Genomic DNA, 25,398 nt, shown 5'->3' with positions numbered 1-25,398 from the left:
ATGATGAAACTTTAATTCTCACAGGAAAATTACAATAATGTTCCCCATTTTCCCAGTTTCTCTACTGATCTTTCTCATGATTCATATTTAGAAAAGCATAAATTTCCCAAGAAATACACTGTCAGGAAACCCAAGAATTACAGCTCCTTAAATAAGAAAGGTCTGGGTCTCATTCATTGCTGTATCCCCACACTCAGGACTACATTACAGTCTCTCAAATATTTGTTGGAAAAATTGAGTCAATAAATGAATTTGTTCCTGTCTACTTAAATTGGAAATAATTTTACCTCCACTGGGAGCCTTGTTTTATTAAAACATACTGCTTTGTCTTCTATGTATTTAACGTGTATATGCTCTGATTTTTCTAAGAGATTGTGAACAAATTGTGGGTTGGGGCCCTGCTATCCACCCACATGTCCCCTGCATACCCAGCAAGATGCCCACACCGAGCAAGTACTCATTGACTATTTGTCAATTACATAATTAATAAAGCAACTAAAACTAAACCCCTCCCCCCCTAAAATTTAAATCTTCCATTCTTGAGATAATTTATGGTCCCACTTTTATTTTTGTTTAATAAAAGGGAGATACCTCCTTCACTAACTCCCCTTCCTACCCACTATGGTACATTTTTGTTTTTTTAAATAATTTGTCACTATGTCTTCTATAAAGCACATCTCTGTTTTCAATTTTTCTGTCCTCCTCCTTAGACATTTCAATATCTATGATTAAATAATAGTCTCTTGATTTTACCTCCTAGTATAGATTATTGTTTGCCTCCGTCTTTCACCTCTCTCATCTCCTTGTAAATGCAAATAGTTTCTTGAACACTTTTCCCTAAATAAGTGCCTGACCCTTAGACTCCTTTGCCCCTATAATCCTGTTACCATGGATTTTTTTTTCAATTAGTACAAAAGCTTGTTGAAACCCTTTCTTAAAGGTCATTTTGCTAACAGCACTTTCCCTTTTTATTTAGAATTCAACTTAACTTTATCAGCTCATGATCACATTGCCAAAGATTACCTGGGTTTCATGTTCTCCTACTCTGCAAGCATAGAATTAAGACTGTTTTTGCCCTATGTATTTGTTCTTTCCTACAAAAATTTCCCAAAGACATTCTAAGCATGGAATTTTCAACTATACTTTAAAAATTATTTGTCAGGGACTTAATATTGTCCATGGACTTATATTTAAAAATTGCCTTTGGGACCGGCCTAGTGGCGCATTGGTTAAGAGCTGGCTTGGGATGCCAGAGGGCCCCGGTTCGGATCCCATATATGAGGGCCAGTGACACTGCCCTCCACAGCTAAGATGCTGAACAACAGCTCAACCTGGAGCTGGGCTGCCATGAGTCGCTGCCAGCCAGTGTGAGCAGCCAGCAGCCCCTATGATGGGCCGTCCTGAAGCCGGAGACTGATCTGCCTCGCCCAGGAAGAGCGCAATGATGGTGCCAACTTGGGCCAGTGAAGCAACGTCCTCCACAACTAGACTGAAGAACAAAACAACAGCAACTTGTCTGCTCCCCTTCCCTCAATTCCCCAGCGCTGTTCCCATCCCCCAATTCCCCAATAAAAATCTTTAAAAAAAAAATAAATTGCCTTTCATCCAGCATCATATATATTCCACATGGCTAGAAATAGTACACTTATGTATCTCTCTCATCTCTTAAAATTAATATCTAAAATTTTTCATCATAATTTTAAATACTTGAAAGAATCTAATTTCCCATGAATTGTAAATAATGATATTTTAAAATAAGACTATAATGTTATTGTTTTAAATGTACCAAATGGAATCTGAAATGTACCATAACAATTTGAAGCTTATCATTTTCCATTTAAATAACATGAACAGTCTTGTCTTTATATGGTAGACATTTACACCCTTCCCCTTCAACTCATATTTCCACTTCATTTCTCCCTCAGTATTTTTTCTTAATGTGTTATATACCAAGGGTGCCAAAAAATTTCGTACACATTTTAAGAAAGGAAAAAACTATTAAAATTGTAATGCTCAATATATGCCGATAACAAAAGATAAATACAAGTCACGTTTGACTTCTGCAATTACAAGAGGTGCTCAAAGTGGTTACCATCAGTGTCCAGACACTTCTGATTAGGGCGAACTACTGCTTGAGTAATGTTGACCAAAGTGTCCTCTTGTATACATTTTTTTGGCACCCCTGGTAGTTATACTCAAAAATATTTTATCATCGGGCCAGCCGACTGGCTCAGCTGGTTAAGAGTTAGCATAAGAGCATGAGCTCTGAGCAACAGGGCCGCCGGTTTGATTCCCATGTGGGCCAGTGACTGCTGTGCCCAAGCTGAGCTACCTGTGAGATGCCAACAGGTGGCAGGATGGCTCAGCTGGTGAGAGCACGTGCTACTAACAACAAGACTGCCTGTTCGATTGTGGACTACGCCTGCCAGCGACTAAGACTGAACTCGGCACCTTGAGTTGAGCTGTCACCCGGATGGCTCAGTGGATAGAGCGTGTGCTCTTAACAACAAGGCTGCTGGTTCGATTCCTGCATGGGATGGTGGCTATGCCCACCCGCAACTAAGATTGTAACAAAGCACCTTGAGCTTAGAGGCCATGAGCTGCCTACAGGCAGCCAGATAGCGACTGGCATCCTCCACAAAGAAGACTAAAGAACAATAACTTGGCTGGTCCCCCTCCCCAATTCTCCAGCGTTGTTTCACTCCCCCAATTCCCCAATTAAAAAAAAATATATATATAAATGTAAATATATAAATATATATATATTTTATCATCTCTCTGTGTACTAAAATACATACATAATTACATTTATTCTAAAAATTTCCTGTGACCAAAGCTTCTAAGTGTTAAATTGTTAATTTTGTATTATTATACTAATTAGTATTGATATACAATTGTTCAATGTATCAGGAATAAATTAGGGAAAAAATTATGATTATCAAATATAAAAACACATCTCTAAGTAAAAGATGTAGCAGCTTTCTTTTCAATAAATTCAGTGATCTATATAGCTGTATATTATCACTTGTTAAATAAGAAAGCATGCAACATCAATTCTATTCCTAGCTTTCATCTTCATAGACTGCTCACAGAAATGAGAACAGAACTAGCCATGTTATAGTTGTGACTTAATTCTTTGAACACCAAAGTTATATGCAAAATCATAGTAATTTATCATCTTACATATCATTTAATGATCTACCAACTGACAACTCAATCAGGCCCTGCTTTAATATGGTTGAAAGCAAATAATTTAAACATAACTATCACTGGAGTTACCTGTCATCAGAGTCATTCACTTTCAGTTTCTCAGAAGTACAGCAAAAAGGCTTTACCAAAACTTTCCAAAGGACTGTTACTTATGCCTCATCGTCTTCCATTTATAGGCAACTTGTTCAGCCTGAGATACTCAGGAAGAGCTGGGAAAATTACCTTTAATAATGTAATATTTTTAAATAAAGTGATTTTTTTCTTGATCACTCACTCTAAATTCATTTTTGTCAAAACCTAGGCTTACAGATTTAGAAGTTTATTTGTGGAAAATGTCCATATTATAGCCTTACTGGCAAAACCAGTCCTCATTATCAAACCAACTGACCAAATCAGACTTCTTGTGGTGGTTCAAATGGACATATTATTATGCATCTCCATGACAATCATCTCACTTCTGAATTAGGAACTTCAGCACAGGCCACCATACCCTACTCCCAATGCCATGCTCTATTCTTCACAGAAATATGTATAAGACAGAAAGATATGAAACCCTACTTTGGGTTTATGAAGCTTTCATTGAAGGAGGCTTTGCTGACATCAATATATCAAATAGTTGTTTTATAAGGTTCCTGGGAGATTTGTACTCCTGAGGCATAGTAAGTTTCTGATGTATATGAGACCCTTCTTTCCTTCATTCCTTCTTTTCTCTCCCCCGTCCCCCTTCCCTCTTTCCCTTTTAATGAGAGAAGGGCAATTGAAGGGTAAGAGGGAGGAGGGGAACCAACTTGACACCTCTACTCTAGGTGTGTTCTCAGGCAGATCAACTTGAGGAAAGTGTCCAGGTGCAAGCTGAGGCTCTGGAAACAATCCTTTTAAAGCTGTGGTGCCCAGGGACCCCCTTGAAAGTCTTCATCTACTCTAGCAGTACATAAAATAAACCAACTGTGGGTTCTGAGATGTGAAACAAGGTAACTTGATAATGCCATCTCGGGTTATGCTTAAGTCAATATTTTAAAGAGGGTCAGATAGCTAAAGTAGCTATACTTTCGAAGTAAATTTCTTATCATCCACAAAATAGCTACCCTTAATATTAGATAATTTGGAAAACTATGTTAGTCTCTTAAGTCTGTCTTTCTAACTTGAAGAATGTCAGTCTAACTTTTTAGAGTCTTCCTCCTTGCACTTACAGTTCTATATCATAAATATTATAAATATAAAGCAGAGTGAGAAAAGGTAACAAATAAATGGAGAGCAGGAACAATGATCTAGCATGGTAAGTATCTCAAAATACCCCTTGCTGTTTAAAACACATTAGGATTTAAATTTTCTGCAAATAAAGAACTGTGATCATTTATTACTACCTGTAATAATAACAGTGTCTATTTAGAAAAGCAGTTAAATCCTGGCGGTGTAATACAGGCCATTTGAACATACAAAAAAGAAAAGTTGTCAAGCACAATGATTTATATAGAAGATAAACACGTTAGTAGAGCTTTGAATTAACATGGTTTTGAAAGGGAAAAAGAAAAGATCAGTTTAGCTTTTTCTTTTGGTTCATTATTTCATTGAGTTCCAGTGACACTCACCGCCTCGGTGTGAACAGGATGCACAGCGAAAAGCAACGCCGTAACGAAAGCAAGTCCACGGTTCTTGAAGACAGTTTTGTCACAGGTGTACATCAGCACGAGAGTCACTAGGCAGTGCAAAATTACATTTACTGCATGAAAGTAGAAGGGGTTCATGCCAGTCAAAAATATGTTTAGCCTATACAAAAAGACAAAAAGAAAAATAATTAGCAGCACACAGAGCACAAGCACAAGCAAAGCAGAGGAAATTCATCATTTGTAAAAAGCAAACTAGTCAAGTAATTATTTTTAAATGATGTCCCACATAAGATCACGCTACCTATTTGCGTCTCACTTTGATCCTACCTCAGAATTTTCCTAGCTGCAGAAGTCATTGCAAATGCAATACAATACTGTTTCAGAAGCTTTGTGGTCTCACTGAGAAGGCGGCCGATAGGTGCTGAACTCGTTTTCCTCTCTCCAAGGCTAATGCAAACACCCCACAATACTCTTGCTCCACTGCCACCTCTTCCCAAGCCGCAGAGTATCCACCGGCAAGTCCACAGTGCTGTGGGTCAGTCACAGCCACTGGAGATGAGAAAGAGGCCATGAGACTGTGACTGTGGTCACAGTTGGGACAAACCAGGCATGAACATGTTCTCTCACCCATGGTGCCACCAGGAAACAAATTTCCAGATTAGGCACCCCAAATATGATTAATTAACACCCCACAAGGGAGTGTCAGGGCACCTGTGTGCTATTACCACCAGCAGCTTAAATTTAAAGGAGGAGCATAAGCATAGCATTTCACAATTTGTATTAAATGTTTTCTAACATAAATTCCCACAGATCTCAGAATCAGAATTCTAAGACGATGACAAAGAAACCACAAAGAGGAGGGAAATTTATTGTTCAACGTGTAAAAAAATACTTTCCTGAGATAGGAATGCAGAACAGAGAGACTTCTGAAGGTTGCCTTAAATTTAATAACAGGACATAATGTCCCTAATAGAGGCTCTGTGGTTATTAAAAACTACAGTTCTATAGGGTATGGTTCTTGGCAGGGAGCATATACACCCTAGATGGTACTACCTACATTATCTATACTCCAGCCAATTTCTCCAGAACAGCTACCCCACATCTTTATGTTCATGCCCTTGACCTGCTTCCTATAGAAACACGTGCTCTTTGCCAAAACAAATGAGAATGTAAAAGTCAACTTTAGCAACGACATATGCATACTCTAAATACTTGACTTGATTCATGCACAGCTTTAATTTACAGAATTTTAAACATCTCAAGTTTTATTTGGACACCTGAATCTAAATGTCATAGCTGCTAATCGACTCCATTTTCATTCCCACTGAAATAATCATGGTTCTAACTAAGCTTAGAAAAATGAACTGCTGTGTGGGATCCAACTACAGGGTTCTGACGCCAGCTGTGCTGGCGGACTCACAAGTCTGTGCACACCTCAGCACCCTTAAGACAGGAACCTGGTGTGAAATAACGCACCCAAAGGGAAAGAGGACTCGGCAGTAAACTAGGCGACTGGAAGATCCAACTGAGGAAGAGAGAACAGCATCCCACTCCAGTATAAGAAGACCCACATATGGTAAGAGAGCTGCTGGAAATCAGAATGGGGGTGGAGCTGTGAGAAGGGCAAGGCCAAGTGCCCATCCTTGGAGAATTTGGGTGCAGTTTCCTAAGAGCCCATCACCCTGAGGTTGGTTTTAGTTTCCCACTTCATCAGGCTGAGCTTTCCAGACCAACTAACCATTCATTTAAAATTCATTCAGACCCGTGACGATGAGAGAAAACAGATAACTGCACATCTGGTTGGTGGGTGACCAAATTGGAAGGTCTGAAGGTTGTCACTATGTATCAAAGGATTTGCAAAATGCATACCTACTGACAAAAACTCCACTTCTAGAAATTTTCCGTAAGGAAATAACCAGAAAAATGTTCAAATATGAATATATTCACATATAAAATGTTCAAATATATGTGATATTGTGATATAATCAGAAATGTTTTGTTCTTCATCCTGACTCCTGGTCAAGAGATTCTAAAAACCTTTATAATTTCCTAAGTAATAAAGGTGCTAGGAGCATCTGTTGTTCTAATAGTTTGTTTTTGGCCCTGGTTCCTGACACAGAGTTCCTAAATTCCTGGAAATTTCCTCGGTGATAGAAGTGTCTTCTTGGTGGGTTCCTGGATGGCTTCAAGATGGGGACTGGTCACCAGAAAGACCAAGCCATGATTAGAAGCTTGGAAATTTCAGCCCCACCCGCCATCCTCCAGGGTGGGATGCATGGTTGGAGATTGTTAATAAGCCATCATGGCTACATGATGAAGCCTCCATAAAAATCCCTGAACTACAGGGTCCGGAGAGTTTCCAGGTTAGCCAACACACCCATGTGACAGGAGGATGGTGTACCCCTGCTTCATGGGGACAGAAGTTCCTGTGCTCGGGCCCCTCCAGACCTTGCCCTGTGTATCTCTTCATCTGGCTGCTCATCTGTCTCTTTTACCATACCCCTTATTATATAACGAACAAAAGCGTAAGTACATGATTCCCTGAGTTCTGCGAGCCATTACAGTGAATCGCTGAACCTGAGGAGGGGTCATGGGAACCCCCAATTTGTAGTTAAGTTGGCCAAAATGTAGGTAGCCTAGGGACCCACTAATTATGATTGGCATCTGAAGTGGGGGCAGTTTTATGGGACTGAGTGGTGAACCTGGGGGATCTGACGCTAATGCCACGTAGAGCATCCAAATAAAATTGAAATGTAGGACATGCAGCCGGGGTCAGAGAATTGGTCAGTTGATTGGAATAAACCCACACATTTGGTGTCAGAAATATTGTGAGTGTGAGTAGAGGAACAAACAAAAGTTTTCTTTTCCATGTACAAGGATGCATTTCACTGTGTTAATTATAAAAATAGCAATAAAGACAAGGCAATATATCTAAAAAGCCAAATCCTGATGTATTTGACAATTCCCACAGGTATGATACTTTAGATCATAACTTTGGATTACAAATAACAGCACTATTTTTAAAAAGAGAATAAAAGACTTTATTTGTCTAAAGCACTTGTTATTCAACAATTTAAAAAGTGAAAAGCATCATCAAAGATGATGTTATTCCTATATCACCACACTTTTAAGAGGTATTTAACATACATTCCTTTCCCCTTTTAAAAATGATATAAAATGGTAGGCATGAGTCACCTTTATACTCCATATGTATCATATCTAAAAAACTGGCAGATGTCATCCATATAGATTATTATTCCTAGAAATGCGTTAGGACAGAGTGTCTAATGTTTTAAGTGAATTTCATTAGATCCCAAAATATAAAAATAAAGTGCTGAATGGAGAACCACTGCAGTGATAAGGTAACAGTATGCAAGCCCTTCACACGGTACCTAACATTGGTGAACCTAAGCTTTGAGAAATCACCCAGCATCTTGTTCAGAGTTCCCCAAATGTCTAAAAAGATGGAGAGTGAACTCTCCAAAATATAGATAAGTGAGTTTGAGATAAATGTTAACAAAATTTTAGAACTTACCTTATTTGTAAGCACTGGAAAAAAATCTCTGATTCTGGGAGCCAATATGGGTTCACAAAAAAGAGGTTTAACTGATTGACCTCACATTTTAACAGGATAGGGGATGTGATAGACACATCATATCTTTATTTATTTATTTATTTTTTTAAGATTTTATTGGGGAATCGGGGAAGGGGAACAGACAAGTTGCTGTCATTTTGTTCTTCAGTCTAGTTGTGGAGGACGTTGCTTCACTGGCCCATGTTGGTAGGGTGAGGCAGATTGGTCGCCAGCCTCTGGACAGCTGCTCACGGCGGCTCTTTGCAGTTCACATGGGCTGCCAGCCGCTCACACTGGCTGCCAGCCACACACGGTAGCTTATGGCAGCCCACTGCAGCAGGGGCTGCAGCCTACGTCATTGCTAGCAACCCAGCTCCAGGTTGAGCTGTTGTTCACCATCTTAGCTGTAGAGGGCAGTGTCATTGGCCCCCATGTGGGATCCAAACTGGGGCCCTGCTGCTCAAGCTGGCGTCCCAAGCCAGCTCTTAACCAACACATCACTCAGCAGTCTTATCTTTATTTTAACAAAGGCATTTATCAAAATATCTCAAAATCTCCTTGCATGCAAGATAGGATAAGATAGATTTGTAGTCAACACAAAGAGCAGTGAATAATAAATCAATGTCTCCTTGGATAGAGACCTCCAGTGTGTGTCACAAGATTCTGATATTATCTTTTGTCTGTCCAATATTTTTATCAAAGACTTAAATGAATCTGTAGTGTATGTTAACCAAGTTTGCATCTGGAAAGGAGAGTTACATACCAGGAGACTAATTGAGAGTCACAAAGAGTTAAAATGCCTGAAATTATTAGGTAGTACTAACATATTGTAGAATATGCGTAAGAGTAAAGACACATATTTGGACACATAAAAGAGAACAAAGTACTTGCAATCAGATTAAAACTGCACACATTAAAACTTGTAAAAGGGCTGTTAAGTTTTTTCCCAAACTCAAAGAGTAATTGTGTCCTGGCTATCAAAACAGACCAAACCACCAACAGACAAACAGGGAACTGCGTAAGTCAAAGTATTTTTCAGTTCAATTCATTCCAACAAATATTTACCAAGCACCTACTATGTATCAGATATGATGTAGGGCCCAGAGATACAAAGGGAGGACATGGCATCTGCTACTGAAGAGTTAACAATGTAGTAGGAGAAACAGAGGCACTAAACAGATAATTAGTAGTTGGTGAAATAATTCTAGAAATGGGAGAACCTACAGGTGCAGAGATAGGGAGGAGTTATTCTACCTGGGGGTGGAAGACGGCAGGTGAGTGGTACCCTTATGGTGCTACTTAAATGCTGAAGCACCTTCACAGGAGAACCCCAGGATACTAAGGGGGTTGGAGACCAGAGTAATGTCTCAGGAATACAGGTTTGAGGAAATAGGGATGCTCACCTAGAGAAAGATGACAGATGGAAATGATATCAAGAGCTCTAGGGGAAAGAATCTTTGCCATATTTATGGCTATATCCCCAGTGTCTAGCACTATGTGTGGTTCATAGCTGTTACACGATAAATGGATGAATGGATGAATGTATTGAATAAATGTATGAATGTATTGAATGAATGCATAGATGTACTGAATAAATGGATGGATGATTGAATGAATGAATGAAAGAATGAAATACTGAAGCAATGCACTAATTCTAAGTAGCTCCCAAGGTAGAAACTAAGATCCAATAACCATGTTAAACACAATGACAAGGGCTAAGTTTAGCCTGCAAATTGTTTTGTTTCACCTCTATACTTTCTTTTTCCTTTTTAATTTGTCAACATTTTTAAAACAGTGATTTCATATAAAAATTTCCAGCTTCTCTTGAAATATTAGAAGACCTGGCAACTCTGGGCCTGCATGGCTGCATGGAAATATTTGGGTGCCCATTTGGATGGCACAAGTACTCACAATTTGCCACCGTGCCTGCCAACTACTAGGAGGTAGATTTCAGCTCAAAGAAAGAAGTAATATTTAAATAGGTGTTTAGATAAGCAGAAATGTCCATGCAGAAGTATGATGATAACAGCCCACATTAATACCATCAAAAAACAAAAAACAAACAAAAAAAAACCAGTCTCTCAGATCCCACATCACCCTCAACGTTCCTCTGTGATAGCATTTAATCATTTTCTTCAACTCTTTTACTATATTCTTCAAATATTGTAAGAATTTTTCATAATTTGAATAAAATTAATTTAGAAATTAATTTATTTTCATCATTGTATCCATCTCCCTTAGCACCCAGTCAATTCCAAATGAAAGTTCATTGAATGAAATGAAACTTACAATAATTTAGAGGTTGGAAAAGATCACCTTTCAACTCTAAGAATCTCTCATTTTATTTGATTTAGCCTTCAATTCTCATTTAAATCTAGGTGAAGCAATAAGGAATATAACAATTTTTTTCTGAAATAAAAATCTTAATATTCATGTCTGACTTGTTGAAAGCCTTCCAGAATTTGGCAAATATGAACACAAAAAGCCCCTTCTCCATTTGAACTTCTCTGCCTCCTTGTAAAACGACCCAGAAAGGTGGGACCATAACAGCTCACAGCAGTGGTAGGGCACCAGTCCCCAGGTAAGGTCACAGGGTCACACAGTTTGGCACCAGGAAGTCTCAGGAGGAGGGGTGGGGAAGGGAGAAGAAAGCCGTTGGCTGCCCCTATGTCTCCTCACACTCACAGGCCACAGCTCTTGATAAAGCCTATTCCTCTCATTTAAGATTCTTCTTTGAAAAACAGCTCTGGGTTCGAAAAACAAAAACAAGCTGTTTTCTCTGGAAGAGACTTCTACTAGGGACTGCACTAGGGTCCTTCCTCGAGAGTGCCACCCATCTCAGTGAGACAGCTCTACCTCACGGAACTGGCAAAGGTCTGGAAAATGCATAAGAGGTCATGACTCTCTGTTGTGGTGACTCAACTCTGTTTTTTGGCCCTGAACCTGAAGTTTTCCTGATATATAGATCAAGCAACATTTAAGAAGGCTGACCATCTACTTCATTCCTAAGGACGTGATTAATTGGCCACCACCAATGATCCCTGCAGGTCGGGACATTCTGATCACCACTGCATCCCTGCTGCCTTCATGGTAAATACACTCACCTTATGTTTGACAGCCAAGCTATGTGACTTGGCCTCTGGTACTCTAGGATCCCATACCCGCAATGAAATCAGAAAGCCCACCTCAATGGCAACATCTCCCACCTCACACTTGGCCTACAGAAAAGAGCCACCACAGAGCTTCTCAAAGTTGCAGGTGCTCCCTCACCAATGTATTTCTCAGTGAAGGGAAAAGCATCAAACCCTCTCAGGGAATGCAGTAGAGGGGTGGATGGGAGGTGTGTGCAGGCAGCATGTGATAAATGTATCCCAACATTCCTATCTCAATGGGCTTTTGGATTCTTTTCCCTACAGTATATAGGGAAATTTTGGCATGTCAATCTTATTAAACATAGATTCCCATTGAGTCCCAGTGGTACCCAGGATTATGAATCACCTGGTGTGCTAGCTACAATGGCTGATTCTCCGATATTATTAGTCAGCAGATCTGAAATGGGGCCCAGAGATCTGCCCCAAGCTACTCAGTGATTCAAGACAGGTGATACTCAGAACAATGAGAAACACGGGTCTCAAAGCTTAAGAGAAGGCTGAATATGGTCGCCATGCTTACCAGAAAAATCAAGGCTTCTCAGCAATGACACAGCATACATTCTTTTCCAATAAGAACTAAAAATCAGGGAAAATAAAATAATTGACTGTACCCCTTATCATCTGTTTCCAGTGTCTGAAATGACGGGCTCCCCAACACCTGCCTGGTGAGTTTCCACAGCCCAATACTAAACACATGGTTTATTCTCCTGTCTTCCTCTATCACTGGGTTTTCTTCTTCCCATCTCTTACCATCATCACAGCTCTCCAATGCTTGCAAGTGGTTTGCATAATCGTTTTAGATCATTCGACCAATAAATAACATCTGGTTCTTCTCATTTTTCCTCTAAGGTGACTCCCTTTGGCCCTTAAGCATTTTGTTTGCTCTTCTTCTGCATTCCTTTCAGTACCAGGAACAAATCAGCAAATCATCATCACTTCATGCAGCTAAAGAACCAAAGGATATGATTCACAGGCACCAATGCAAACAACAGTGCAGAGAAGAGATTGGTCCTCTGAGTAAAAGCAAAATTCATGGTTCTAGTTTGAGCTCAAGACATCACATCCTCACCGGGCTGTGAGGAAGCTATAGGGAGGTAACAGAGGAAGGGGAACTAGCTGGTCAGGGACAGAATATGCCCCATGCAATGGGCAGTTACTGTCACTATTAATAAGTACTCAGAGTAACCACTGCACCAAAGACAGGATGAGGAAATGGAGGACGAAAGATCAGTGACCATATCTAGAAGGCAGCACATCCCAGAAACAAATATTCAAAAAAAGAGTCAGCAAATAATAAAAATTAACAGATCGACACCAAATGTAAAATAGTTATATAACTGAGTGAGTGGTCAATTTTTAGCAATTTTTTTTTCTTTTAAAGGTATGTATTTAGTGGAGTTCCTGGATGCACTGTGATTCTGACATTGGCTAACTGGAGTTTCTGCCAATTTCACAGCTGGAGGACAAAGTCCTGAACAAGACTCCCCTCACTTCAGACATCAGCCGCAAGGTCAATGGTTCCCAGGCCACCTGAACATCTGACAAACTGGCCACAAATTTGGGGCTCCCACAACTCCCTCAGATTCAATAATTTTCAAGGACAACTCACAGAATTATACTTATAAGTATACTTATAAGAAAGACTTATGATTATAGTTTTATTATAAAAAAATACAAATCAAAAGTAGTCAAAAGAAAAGGTTCGCAGGGTGAGTTGTGGGAGGGTCCTAAACAGGAACTTTCAATGTCTTTGGGACACATTACCTTCTGGGCACATTGATGTATAATTACCAACCAGGGAAACTCAACCAAGCTTCAGGATTGAGTTTTTAATTTGGGTTTCATTATGTAGGCTGATTTATTCAATCATTGGCCATTTGATAGAACTGGGTTTCCAGTACCCCTTTCCCTTCCAGGAGGTTGGAAGGTAGGATTGCTATCACATGTTCAAAGTCCCAATTCTCTAATCACATGATTGGTCTTTCCATCATGGCCAGTCCCCCTTCTGAAACTATCTGCAGGCCCACCATGTGTCACCTCCTCTTTAGCATAAATTTAGGTGTAGTCCAAGGGGCCAACCATGAACAACAGAGACACTCTTATTACTCAGGAAATTTCAAGGTTTAGAAGCTCCCTCCCAGGTTTTTCCTGGAACAAAGACGAGACAAAGTATCATTCAACACACAGCAGAGGAAGTCACAGTCAACATAGTTCCTTTGAGAAAGTATTTTCAGGTCCTTATACTCCATTTGACCCAACCAAAAATGATATTTCATGTCTACCTCATTGACTGGAAAAAAAATGACCATTTTTTATAAACAATAGGACGCCTCAGAAGGTAGGGCTGCTGTGTCCAGCCTTAAGACTTGGAGCAAGCATTCACCAACCATCATGCTCCAATATGCCACACAAGAGCAGTTTGATCCCAAAGTGCTAAGGATCCTCCTTCTGTACGTCACCGTCCCAGCAAGCTACAACAGAGCCACAGCTGTCCCTTTCAGAATCAAAGCTGCCTCTTCACCTCCCATTAAGCAAAACCCACTGGAACCACCTGTGTGTGTCCAGGAAATTCTTTGGCTGCCTCCACTTTTCTCTTTGACAAAGGAAGAAAAAGCAGTAAATAAGCCAAGGAATAAGTCAAGTCGACTTTTTCCTCTACATTATAAAGGTGTAGCCCTAACTAATTATTTACCTGAAAAAGTCGAGTATTCACAAAAATGATTGATTCATTCATTCTTTCAACAGTAATTTACTCAGTCCCTACTCTGCATGCCAGGCACTAGTCTAGGTGCTCAAGATATACCTCAGGGAGCTCACATGGTGGTGAGAGAAGACAAAAACCAGCAATAAACATATGATGCCAGGTAGCAGTGAGGGCTACTGAAGCAAAGAGGGTAAGACAGGGAGAACGAAATATGGAGGGGTGTCTGCTATTTTAGATCGGGTCACCAGGGAAGGGCTCTGGGAAGAAGTGACATCTGAGCAGAAACCTAAGGTGGTGAGAGCAAGCAATGCACAGCAATCAAGCAAGAGCATTCCAGGAAAAAGAAACAAGTGCAAAGGCCTGGTAGCAGTGGGCGTGGCCTGGACAGGAACAGGAATGCTGTTCATAGAATGCTGACAGAGAGAGAATGAGGTGGAGACTGATGGACTAAAGATCAGAGAGGTGGCCAGGGGTCAGATCAAACAGGGCCTCGTAGAACAGAAACCATTTCTTATCATTTGGAAAAGGAACACTGCCATTACTTTGGCATGATCAAGCATCCCTCGCCACCTTTTTTAAGTGGAATAGCCACATATTCAAAGTTAGGAAAAATATGAACGAACGTAGCTCCAAAGGAAGATAGAAAAGACATTTGTTGATATGAAAAAAAAGCCTGCTTCAGAAGATATTCTCCAAGCCTTCATTCAGAGACTTATCTATAAAAACTCTCATGATTCAAAAACATATTCCTCTCATCTCACATCCGTCCTATACTACCAGACTATTATATAATCTAAAGCCTATCTTACGTCTAAAGCATATCCTAACAGGTAACAATCAATGTCCTCCCCCTTGGATTTTTATACTAACCTTAGTTCAGCATGACATTTTCAGAAGCCATTTTTTATTTTGTCTCTAGAAAATCTTTCTTGCCTCCAATCATATTTTTCCTTGGTTATATTTATCATTGAACATCTTAGACAATCTAGTTCAATATCCTAAACAATCTTCACTTGTTTCCTACCACAGACTCAGAAAATAAACGGATCAGTCTTGTAGCAATAGACTATCTCAAAATGAATTCCCAGACAGGTCAAATGGAAAGGAACAGAACCAGAAGGATCATGCCGCCATTTCTTTTCAATTTTGGGAAGAGAGACTAGAGCTGATTTTCATAGTTGGCATATCATTTGTGACTAAAAGATACAAACTGCTGCAAAGAATCTCTCAAGATTCAAACATCAAAAGGCTGCAAATCCTCACAGCTGCACATATTAAGATATTCTATTTTTTAACTCTGACATTTTAAACCACCCACTTCCACTCGTATGGCTTATATTCCAATCAGGAGCCTTCCATAAAATAAAACTTTATAGCAAACTAGTAGACTACTATGATCTAATAGCCTAAACACAGACAGAATGAGTTTAAGATCCTTTAATGTGCCTTAGTTCCCCCATCTTTAACATGGAAAAATATTGGTTCTTTCTTGTTGAAGGACACTTTGAATTGCTTCCTGATATGGAATGGCACTGCTAACAATCCAACAGGAGCTTCTTTGCAAGACAAAGGGGGTCGTGAGGAAACAAAATAAAAAAGCTAAGCACCTTTTAAACCAATCGGGGCCATTATTCAAGGTGGGGATTATAAGCACCATGGGTTTGGGTTCTGTGTCAATTCAGTGTCTACAGAGTGACTCTATGTGTTTCTCCTGATTCCAAAATTAAAAACAGGTCATGGCCAGTGAAGGATAAAGAAGCAAAATAAAAAAGGTTACTGCTGTAAATTAAGTTTTCACAGATGTTTTGATTCTGCTCTCCAATGGTCCAAAAATATTCCTGTGTGTCCTTGGAGATGATCTTATGAAAAGACTGAATATAAAATTTGACTAGAAACAGAAATTCATTAGAATTCTAAATTCACTTCCAGGAGCACAGAAAGATGACCATTTGTATCAGTTAAGGTTTGACCAGAGAAGCGGAACCACCAGGAATATAACAAAGGAGATTTACTACAGAGATTTGACCTTTCACAATTGTGGGAGCTGGTTACACAGCATCTGGAAGGCTGCTGCTTCTGTGTCTGTAACAGAAGTCGAAAGCCAGCAGGGCAGGCATTTGGGAAGGGAGGATGGACTTGAAGTAGGGGAAAGAAAGGATGAGCTCGAACCCATGAAGATGAACTAGAATATACCTCTGCTTCTCATAACCTCTAAGGCTCCAACTTTAATGATGTGAGTGGTTTGCAAACAGGCTGGCAATCTTCCCCGCAGAGCTGCACACACACCTGCACCATAATTCCAAGTGGATAAAGGAGATCTGGAGAGTTCTTGAGGAGCTGCAGGCCTAGCTGCGGTTGCAGGTCAGCCAGAGCGTCTGTGACAAGCCACATAAGGCTGCAACAGCACCAAAACGTACAGGTTCTGAGTTCTAGCAACATGGCCACTTCACTTTCACTTTCTAAGTCTCAAAGAAATTTCTCGTGTCCAACTCTAACCCACTACAACACAGGAGAGGAATTTCCAAGAAACACAGTTACAGGTTAGCTAAATTGACATAGTACAAAGCCACCACATCTTGGTAAGCTACCTTCATTTTCCTTTGTACCCTGCCCCCAAAACTGGAAAGTAGACACCCTAATAATCTATTTCTTAATTGCAACTTCATTCAGCACATTTCTTGTTTGAGAAAAAGTGTGAAGAATAGCTTTCTAAGCAAGTAAGCACCTTTATATTAACAACCATTATGCTTTTTTACTAATTTATTTATTTATTAAGGGAATTTCTAGCTCTCATTATGAGTTCCATTCATTCAATGAATCAAATATATGAGTAACAAATTACTTTTAATAAAAAATAGGTTTGAATTTTGCACTGGGAAAGACCCTGTGAAGAGGATGAAAGGACAAGCTATAGAACAAAAGAAAATATTTGCCAACCACATAGCTGACAAAGGACTTGTAACTATATTATACAAAGAAAACTCAAAGTTCAACATTAACAAAATGAAAATCCACTTAGAAAATGAACAAAAGATATGAAGAGACATTTTAACAAAGAGGATATACAGAGGACAAATAAATACATGAAAAGATATTTAACACAGTTAGCTATTAGGGAAATGCAAATTAAAATCACAATAAGATGACACTACATACCTATTAGAATGACTAAAATAAATAATAGTGACAATACCAAATGCTGGTGAGGAAGTAGTGAAACTGGATTACTCATACACTGCTGATGGAAAGGTCTGGAAAATAGTTTGTCAGTTTCTTAAAAAACTAAACATACAACCACCATATGTCCCAGCAATTACACTTCTGGGCACTTATCCCCAGAGAAATAAAAACTTACGTTCACATGAAAACCTATACATGAATGTTTATAGCAGCTATATTTATAATAGCCAAAACTACCCAGATGTTCCTCAACAGGTGAATGACTAAAAAAATAGTGGTACATCCATAAAATGGAAAATTATTCAGCAATAAAAAGAAATAAACTATTGCTACATGCAACAATCTCAATAAACTCCAGAGAATTATGCTGAGTGCCAAAAAAAAAAATCTCATAGATTATGATTCCAAATATAACATATTGAAATGATAAAATTATAGAGATGGAGAAAAGATTAGTGGTTGTCATGGATTAGGAGTCTATAGCTGTGACAGGGAAGCATGAAGGATCTTTGTGATGGAACTGTTCTATTATATATCTTGACTGTGACAGTAGTCTCAGGAATCTACACAGATGATAAAACTGCATAGGACTAAATACACACTAACAAAAATAAAAATAAAAGGAGTATATGTAAAACTGCTGAAATATGAATAAAAGCTATGGGTTGTATCAATGTCAATTTCCTGGTTATTATATTGTACTATGGTTATACAAGATGTCATTACTGGGGGAAATGGATGAAGGATATAAGGGATCTCTACATTGTTGCTTACAACTGCATGGAAATGTACAATAATCTTAAAGTTAAAAGTGTTCTTTTTTTTTTTTTTGTAATGCAAAGCCAACAAAGACACTACAAGGAAAGAAAAGTACAGGCCAATATTTCTGATGGACCTAGATGCAAAAATCCTCAACAAAATACTAGCACACCAAATTCAACAGCACATTAAAATGATCATATACCATGAACAAGTGAGTTTTATCACTGGGATGTGAAGCTGGTTCAGCATATACAAATCAATTAATGTGATACATCACATTAATAAAGTAAAGGATAAAAATCACATGATTATCATGAATAGATGCAGAAAAAACATTTGATGAAATTCAACACCCTTTCATGGTAAAAGACTCCAACAAACTAGGTTTCAAGAGAATTTACCTCAACATAATAAAGAACACTTATAAAAAGCTCACACCTAACATCATACTCAATAGTAAAAACCTGAAAACTTTTCCTCTAAGATCAGGAACAAGGCAAGAATGCCCACTTGAGTCAATTCTATTCATTATAGTACTGGAAGTCCTAGCCTGAGAAATTAGGCAAGAAAAAGAAAGAAAAAAGCATCTAAATGAGAAAGAAAGAAGTAAAAGTATCTGTTTATAGATGACATAATCTTATATGTAGAAAACCCTAAAGAGTCCACAAAAAAACTATTAAAACTAATACATAAATTTAGTAAAGTTGCAAGATACAAAATCAACATTAAAATATCAGCTGCATTTCTATACACTAATAATAAACTATCCAAAATGAAGAAAACAATTCCATTTACTATGATATCAAAAAATAATAAAATACTTAAGAATAAACTTATCCTAAGAGGTGAAAAACCACATACTTAAAAACACAAGTCATTGATGAAAATGATAAATAAAGAAGAGAAAAATAAATAGAAAGACATCTCATGTTCATGGATGGAAACAATCAATATTGTTAAAATGTCCATATTACCCAAAGCCATCTATATAGTCAATGTAATCCCAATCAAAACTCCAAGGACATTTTTTTTACAGAAATGGAAAAAAATAATAATAAATTTCATATTGAAACTTCAAAAGACCCTGAATATATAAAGAACAAAGCTCAAGACATCACAATTCCTGATTTCAAAATATATTTCAAAGCAATGGTAATTAAAACAGTATGCTACTGGTATAAAAACAGACATATAGGCCAATGGAAAAGAATATAGAGCCCAGAAATCAACCCATGTATAGATGGTCAAATGATCTTCAACAAGGGTACCAGGAATACACAATGGGGAAAGGACAGTCTTTCAATAAATGGAATTGGGAAAACTGACTATCCACACACACACAAAAAGAAATTGGACCCATATCTTATACATATCATACACAAAAATCAACTCAAATGTATTAGAAATTTAAATGTAAAACATAGAGCTGTAAAACTCCTAAAAAAAAAAGTAGGGGGAAAAATCATGATATTAAGCATGGCAATAGTTTCTGTGATAAAGCACATGCAATAAAAGCAAAATTAGACAAGTGAGATTACATCAAACTAAAAAGCCTCTGCACAGCAAAGGAAACAATCAACAGAGTGAAAAGGCACTTATGAAATAGGAGAAAACATTCCAAGACACATATCTGATATGTTATTGATACCTAAAATATATAAAATATATAAGGAACTTCTACAACTCAAAACAAAAAAGAAGAAAAAGGGCTGGCCATTTGGCGTGTTGGTTAAGAGTTGGCTTGGGAGTGCCGGCTCTGAGCAGCAGGGCCCCGGTTCGGATCTCACATGAGGGCCAGTGACACTGCGCCCTCTACAGCTAAGATGGTGAGCAACAGCTCGACCTGGAGCTGGGCTGCTGTGAGTCACCGGCCACCGCGTAGGCTGCAGCGGGGCTGCAGTGGGCTGCTGTGAGAGACCGTGAGTGGCTGGCAGCCAGCGTGAGCTGCCAGCAGCTGGCGTGAGCTGCTGTGAGCCACCGGGAGCGGCCCGCGGCAGATTTCCTCACCCAGGAAGAGCACAATGATAATAACAACATGGGCCAGTGAAGCAACGTCCTCCACAACTAGACTCAAGAAAAAAAGGAAGGCAACTTGTCTGTTCCCCTTCCCTGATTCCCCAGAGCTATTCCCCTTCTCCAATTCCCCAATAAAATCTTAAAAAAAAAACACCAACCTAAATAACCAATGATTTAAAAATGGGTGAAGGACTTGAATGGATATTTCTCCAAAGGAGACATATAAATGGCTAATATCACCAATCATTAAAGCCTAATCATTCAAATCAAAACCAAAATGAGCTATCACCTCACACTTGTTCGGGCAGCTTTTATGGAAGAAGAAAAAAAAAGATAACAAGTGTTGGCAAGGATGTGGAGAAACTGGAACCCTTGTACACTATTGGTAGGTATGTAAAATGGTGCAGCCCTGTGAAAAATAAGATAGAGGCTCCTTAAAAAATTAAAAATATAAGTAGGATATGATCCAGCAATCCTACTTCTGAGTATATATCCAAAAGAACTGAAATCAGGATCTTGAAGAGATATACGAGTCGTATCCATTCCCATGTTCACTGCAGCATTATTCACAATAACGAAGATCAGGGAACAACCAAAAGTCCATCGTTGGATGAATGGATAGAGAAAAGTGGTATAATACATACAATGAAATATTATTCAGCCTTAAAAAGGAAATCGTGCCATATGGGGCAACATAGATGAACCTGGAGGACATTATGTTAAGTGAAATATGCCAGTCGCAGAAGTCCCAGAAGTCCCCTTATATGACACATTTAAAATAGTCAAGCTCATAGAATCAGATCCTAAAATAGTGGTTGCCAAGGGCGGGGTTGGGGGGGCAGGGGGAATTGCTCTTCAACAGGTATATAGTTTCAATTATTCAAGAGGAGAAAGTGCTAGAGATCTACTGTACAACACTGTGCCTATAGTTAACAATGTGTTGTGCACTTAAAATTTTGTTAAGATGGTAGATCTCATATTGTGATAAGTGTTCTTACCACAATATAAACAAACAAATAAATAAATAAATAAATAAGTTTTGAATTCTTAAAGATTTTTGCTCAAACAGGCCTAACTTAAGCTAAAATAGTTTGCATGTATTTACAAGGCCACTTTGTGTTTTCACCAACTATGTAAAATAAAAAGTCATAAAGGCGTAATTAATCTAATATATAAAGCGCCCATGCCGATGCTTGGTTCACACTGATTAGCTAGTAAGTGATTTCCTGTCCTTCCTTGCAACAATCTTTAGGGCTGTGTGGGTCTAGCTCTGTCGCGATGTCGTCTCTTATTACACATGCCCAGCTTTGCTCCACAGCGCCAGTGGTGCAGTTTCACCTCAGGTGACTGTACAGAAAGCTTCCAGGTCTTATTAAAATCGACTCCTGAGAGCACAGAACGATTAGTTCATTTCTGATTCTGAAGAAGCACTCATCCCTCTCCAATCAGCGCTCTGATGCAAACTAGATTTGCAACTCCATCTTCTCAAAATAATTGTATTTTAAAGTATACCTTACATCGCCAGTTTGATACACTATACCAAGAACAATGCAGCTTAGACACCAAGCTGCTTTTCATAATCAGTAATTACCAAAAGAGCTGCCCCCTGCCCCTATCTCTCCTTTTTTGCCCTGTTCTGCCAAATGCCTGCTCATTTTCCTTTTCATTAATGGCCTTGCTGCATTTTCTACTCCTTTCCTCCACATCCCTCTCTTCTGTCCCTGCAATCTCCTGCATGAATTAAAAAAAAAAAAAAGTGAAGAAGTGAAAACACACTCCCTCACCCTCCACCAAGTGGGCAGAAGTCTTTGACCCTGACCTTTGAAAATGGATAATGCTCAGAACAGGGACCTAGATGGTCTCCATGGCTGTTTTAAGTCCAGCACACCTCATGCTGTGGGATTCCACACCTTAAATTAACCAATAACCCTCACTGTAGTCCAAGAAAAGGCAAGTCAATTAGAAGTTAAACATTTATATTTGTGCTAAGGAGATTTTAAGGAACATTTGGAAAACAAAGTATGAGCAATTCACTCAATAGCTGCAGTTATCTTTCAACTGAAAGCCAAAACCACTTTCCAAAGAGGACAAATGTTTATAAAATATTCTCTTCAGAGTCAAATGTGCAATTTCCTCACCCTCCTTAAAATGTTAAACTTTCAATGCAAGAATTGTCAAGAGCCCAAGAATTGTTGCCAATTGCTATGGTTTCCTTTTCTAAGTCATCAGAGCCACCTGTCAGGAGACCTTGGTCTCCCAGCCAGAGCAGGCTTTTTGAGCTGCCTACCCTGACTCCAATGATCATTACCATAAAGACGGGTTTCATATTACACCCATTAGAAAAGATTTAAAACGCTGATGATACTGAACCAACATTATTTTAACAATTTTGTCCAACGTATTATAAGCTTAAATGTTGAGCCAAATTATAAGGGGTTGACTCAAGCTCATGACGTATGAGATAGCCCTCAAGTCAGCCCTTCTCCCCTTCTGCCCTTCTGTCTAAAGCTAGCCTTCTTTTAAATTCAAGAAAATTCTCCACCCTACAAAAACCTGGCATTCTCTTGGGTCCCTTTACACTTTATCCACACAAGAAACGCTGAATCATGACTCCGAGGTTGTAAAAGAAAAACTATTTCGACTGGGACGCCAGGATCCCCAGAGGATCCCACGCTTCTGCATTCCTTTGCTTGTCACCTTTTAAAGTCTGAATCGGGTCTGTTTAGACAGACTGGAGAGGCCCGCCCCGGAGCGGCCAAGGTTGCAGGTCGGGAGAGATCCTCTGCTGACTCGCCTAGTCCTCCCCAAAACCCAAGCAGCCCTGGCAGCTCATGGCTCCCGCTTCGTCTCCTCGAAACTCGACCCCTAAGGAACTGATCCACTCCCCATCCGCAAAGCTGCACAACAACCTCCGAGAAAGTCCCGACTGGGAGCATCACTACCACAGCCACCCGTCCGGAGCACCTTGGGCTCACACTGGTCTCCCTTGTCCAAGGTCCGGCACGGGTGGGGTGTGCCGAGGCCGCTCCTCCAACACCCCCACTCAGCCATGGTGCGAGAGACCAGCCCGCCGAGAGTGCAGACTCTTGAGAAACTCGATCCCAACTCTCCAGCCCGCATCTCCGGAACCGCGCCTGGTCCAGAGAAGAGGGGCCGAGGTCCACGGAGCGGAGTGGCGTGGACAGCCTGGAGACGAGGCAGACGTGGAGGGGAGGGGGCAGCAAGGAAAGGAACGCTGCTCAAGCCAGTCCCGCAACTTCTCTCAGCCCTGCTCAGGGGGTACGGGGGGGGGTACGGAGGAACGGCGGCGGCTGCGAGCGCGAGGTGAGGGACTCACTTGAAGGTGAGGACGCAGAGCGGCCGGTAGGACTTGTGGCTGGTGTTCTCGGCCATGCCCTTGCCCCAGAAGTCGTTGGTGAAGATGCCCCAGCGGAGCGGGGCTCCGGGCCGCACGTCGGGGTTGTTCACGATCGCCCACACGTCGTCGTGCACGAACTCGCCCTGCAGGGAGCGGCCGTAGCACAGGCAGCTCGCCCCGGCCAGCAGCGCCGCAGCCCCAGCCGGCGCGAGTCCGCAGCCCCGCCGCCGGGAGGGCGCGCGGTCCCCGCTGCCGCCTCGGGCAGAGCTTGTCACCACCATCGCGCCGCCACCGCCACAGCTGCCCTGGCCTCTCCCGGGCGTCTGGCATCCTCCCCGGCCGGGACCCCAGCGGAGCGCAGCAGCTGCCCGGAGGTGGGCTCGCGCATGGTGCGGCGGCCGCTGGACCCGCCGCTGGCGCCCCGCGCTCTGCCGCCTCCTGCGCCGCGGAGTTGGCCCAGCTGCAAATAAACAGCAGTCCCCCCGCCTCCCCCGGCCATCGCCACCTCCTCCGCCCCACTGCGCATGCCCCGCTCCCTCTCGCCTCCGCCCCCCCTTCCCAATCCCGGGACTAGGGCGGCTCTCCCCACACACACCCCAGCACCTCCCGCTCGCGCCTTGCTCGCCGCGGCGCTCTGCCTGCAGGAGCCGCGTCCCCCAGCGACGAGGGTTCGAGTGCAGGTGGAGCGGGGATCGCGGCGTGGAGCTGCAGGGAGAGGCGGGGAAGGGGCACCCGAGGTCCCGCCTGCTGTGTCCGGGGATGCTCACCTCCCCTTCCCATCCACTACTCTCCGGAACAGGACTAAGGAGGACCTCATCTGGAGGGCACCTCCGGGCCTGGGGCCAGGGTGGGCTTAGCAGAGGCGTGGCCTGAACCCCCGGCACCCCACCCTCTGAGAGAAAAGTGGCTGCTGCCTCCGGGGAAGTTCCCGGCTTTTCAGCACCCCGGACAACAGCAGCAGCGGCGCCGAGGGACAAGCTCGACCTCCTGGCACCCGCGCTCGCGTCTGGTCGCCCTCTCCGCATTCCCTTCCCGGGGCTTTCTGTCCCCTACCAGGCGCTGTGTCCCTCTCAGTTGCAGCCTCGGAGAGAGAAGACCGCGGAGAAATGGAGCTTTCCAAGCCCCTCTCCGAAGCCACGAGGAAGGGTCTCCCTGGCAGAGGGCCTCCTGCCCGCCCTGCCCCGTTTGTTCAGAGGCACCACTAGCTGTTGTCCTTTGCCTCCCACTGCTCTGCTCGCACTGATAAGACGTCCCAGGTTCGATTTTGGGTTTGAGTCTGGACGCTGATTTGGCTTCTGAAACATTTCTTCTCATTTTATTTTTTACTGAAACTCGAGATAATATGGGAAATGCAGAGCAAAATACTTTATCTTCCCTTCTGAGCGGATCACTTGGGTCTGATTATCATTTCCTGGGCTGTGGGCGTTCCTAAGTCAATTGATTAAAAAAGAAAAAAACAACAACAAAACTGCGTTAAGGCCTCTGACTTTGGCTCCCAATCTTCCCATTTTTCTGAAAGGGTTTCTTTTAAAAATATATTAATTATAATATGTAAATAGGTATCCCAGAGCGATGATTACTAGAGTTTCTCCAGGTTTGAAAAGTCTGTTACTCTTTGAGGCCCCTTGTAAATTCCCATTGCTGTGTGTTATTGAAGTTACTTGGAACTTGACATATCCAGATAGAAAAACTTAAAATATAAAATTTGTCATTTTATTCCCATTCCTCCGAAACCTTTAAAAGTTTCCTCGATTTAAAAAAAAAGTAAAAAGGCAGACATTGTTCTTATGCTGACTGATGATGTGTGTGGATCTTTACTACACCAATTTATTTTT

General features: G+C 41.1%; 1 protein-coding gene across 1 annotated transcript in view; it reads right to left on the bottom strand.

Moving 5' to 3' along the window:
- The window catches only part of TMTC1 (transmembrane O-mannosyltransferase targeting cadherins 1), a 268,764-nt gene extending 243,550 nt beyond the window's left edge, over window positions 1–25,214 (bottom strand). The window contains exons 1-2 of the mRNA XM_019668969.1: window positions 23,543–25,214; window positions 4,800–4,977 (exon numbers count right to left, since the gene is read on the bottom strand). Coding sequence (XP_019524514.1) covers window positions 4,800–4,977; window positions 23,543–24,588 — 1,224 coding nt within the window. The 5' untranslated portion in view covers window positions 24,589–25,214. The remainder of the gene's footprint in view (window positions 1–4,799; window positions 4,978–23,542) is intronic.
- Window positions 25,215–25,398: the final 184 nt, after the last annotated feature.

This window comes from Hipposideros armiger, unplaced genomic scaffold (assembly GCF_001890085.2).
Source record: "Hipposideros armiger isolate ML-2016 unplaced genomic scaffold, ASM189008v1 scaffold_546, whole genome shotgun sequence".
Classification (NCBI taxonomy): domain Eukaryota; kingdom Metazoa; phylum Chordata; class Mammalia; order Chiroptera; family Hipposideridae; genus Hipposideros; species Hipposideros armiger.
The sequence above is the reverse complement of the archived record's forward strand: the minus strand, read 5'-3'. Positions and strand labels throughout refer to the sequence as shown.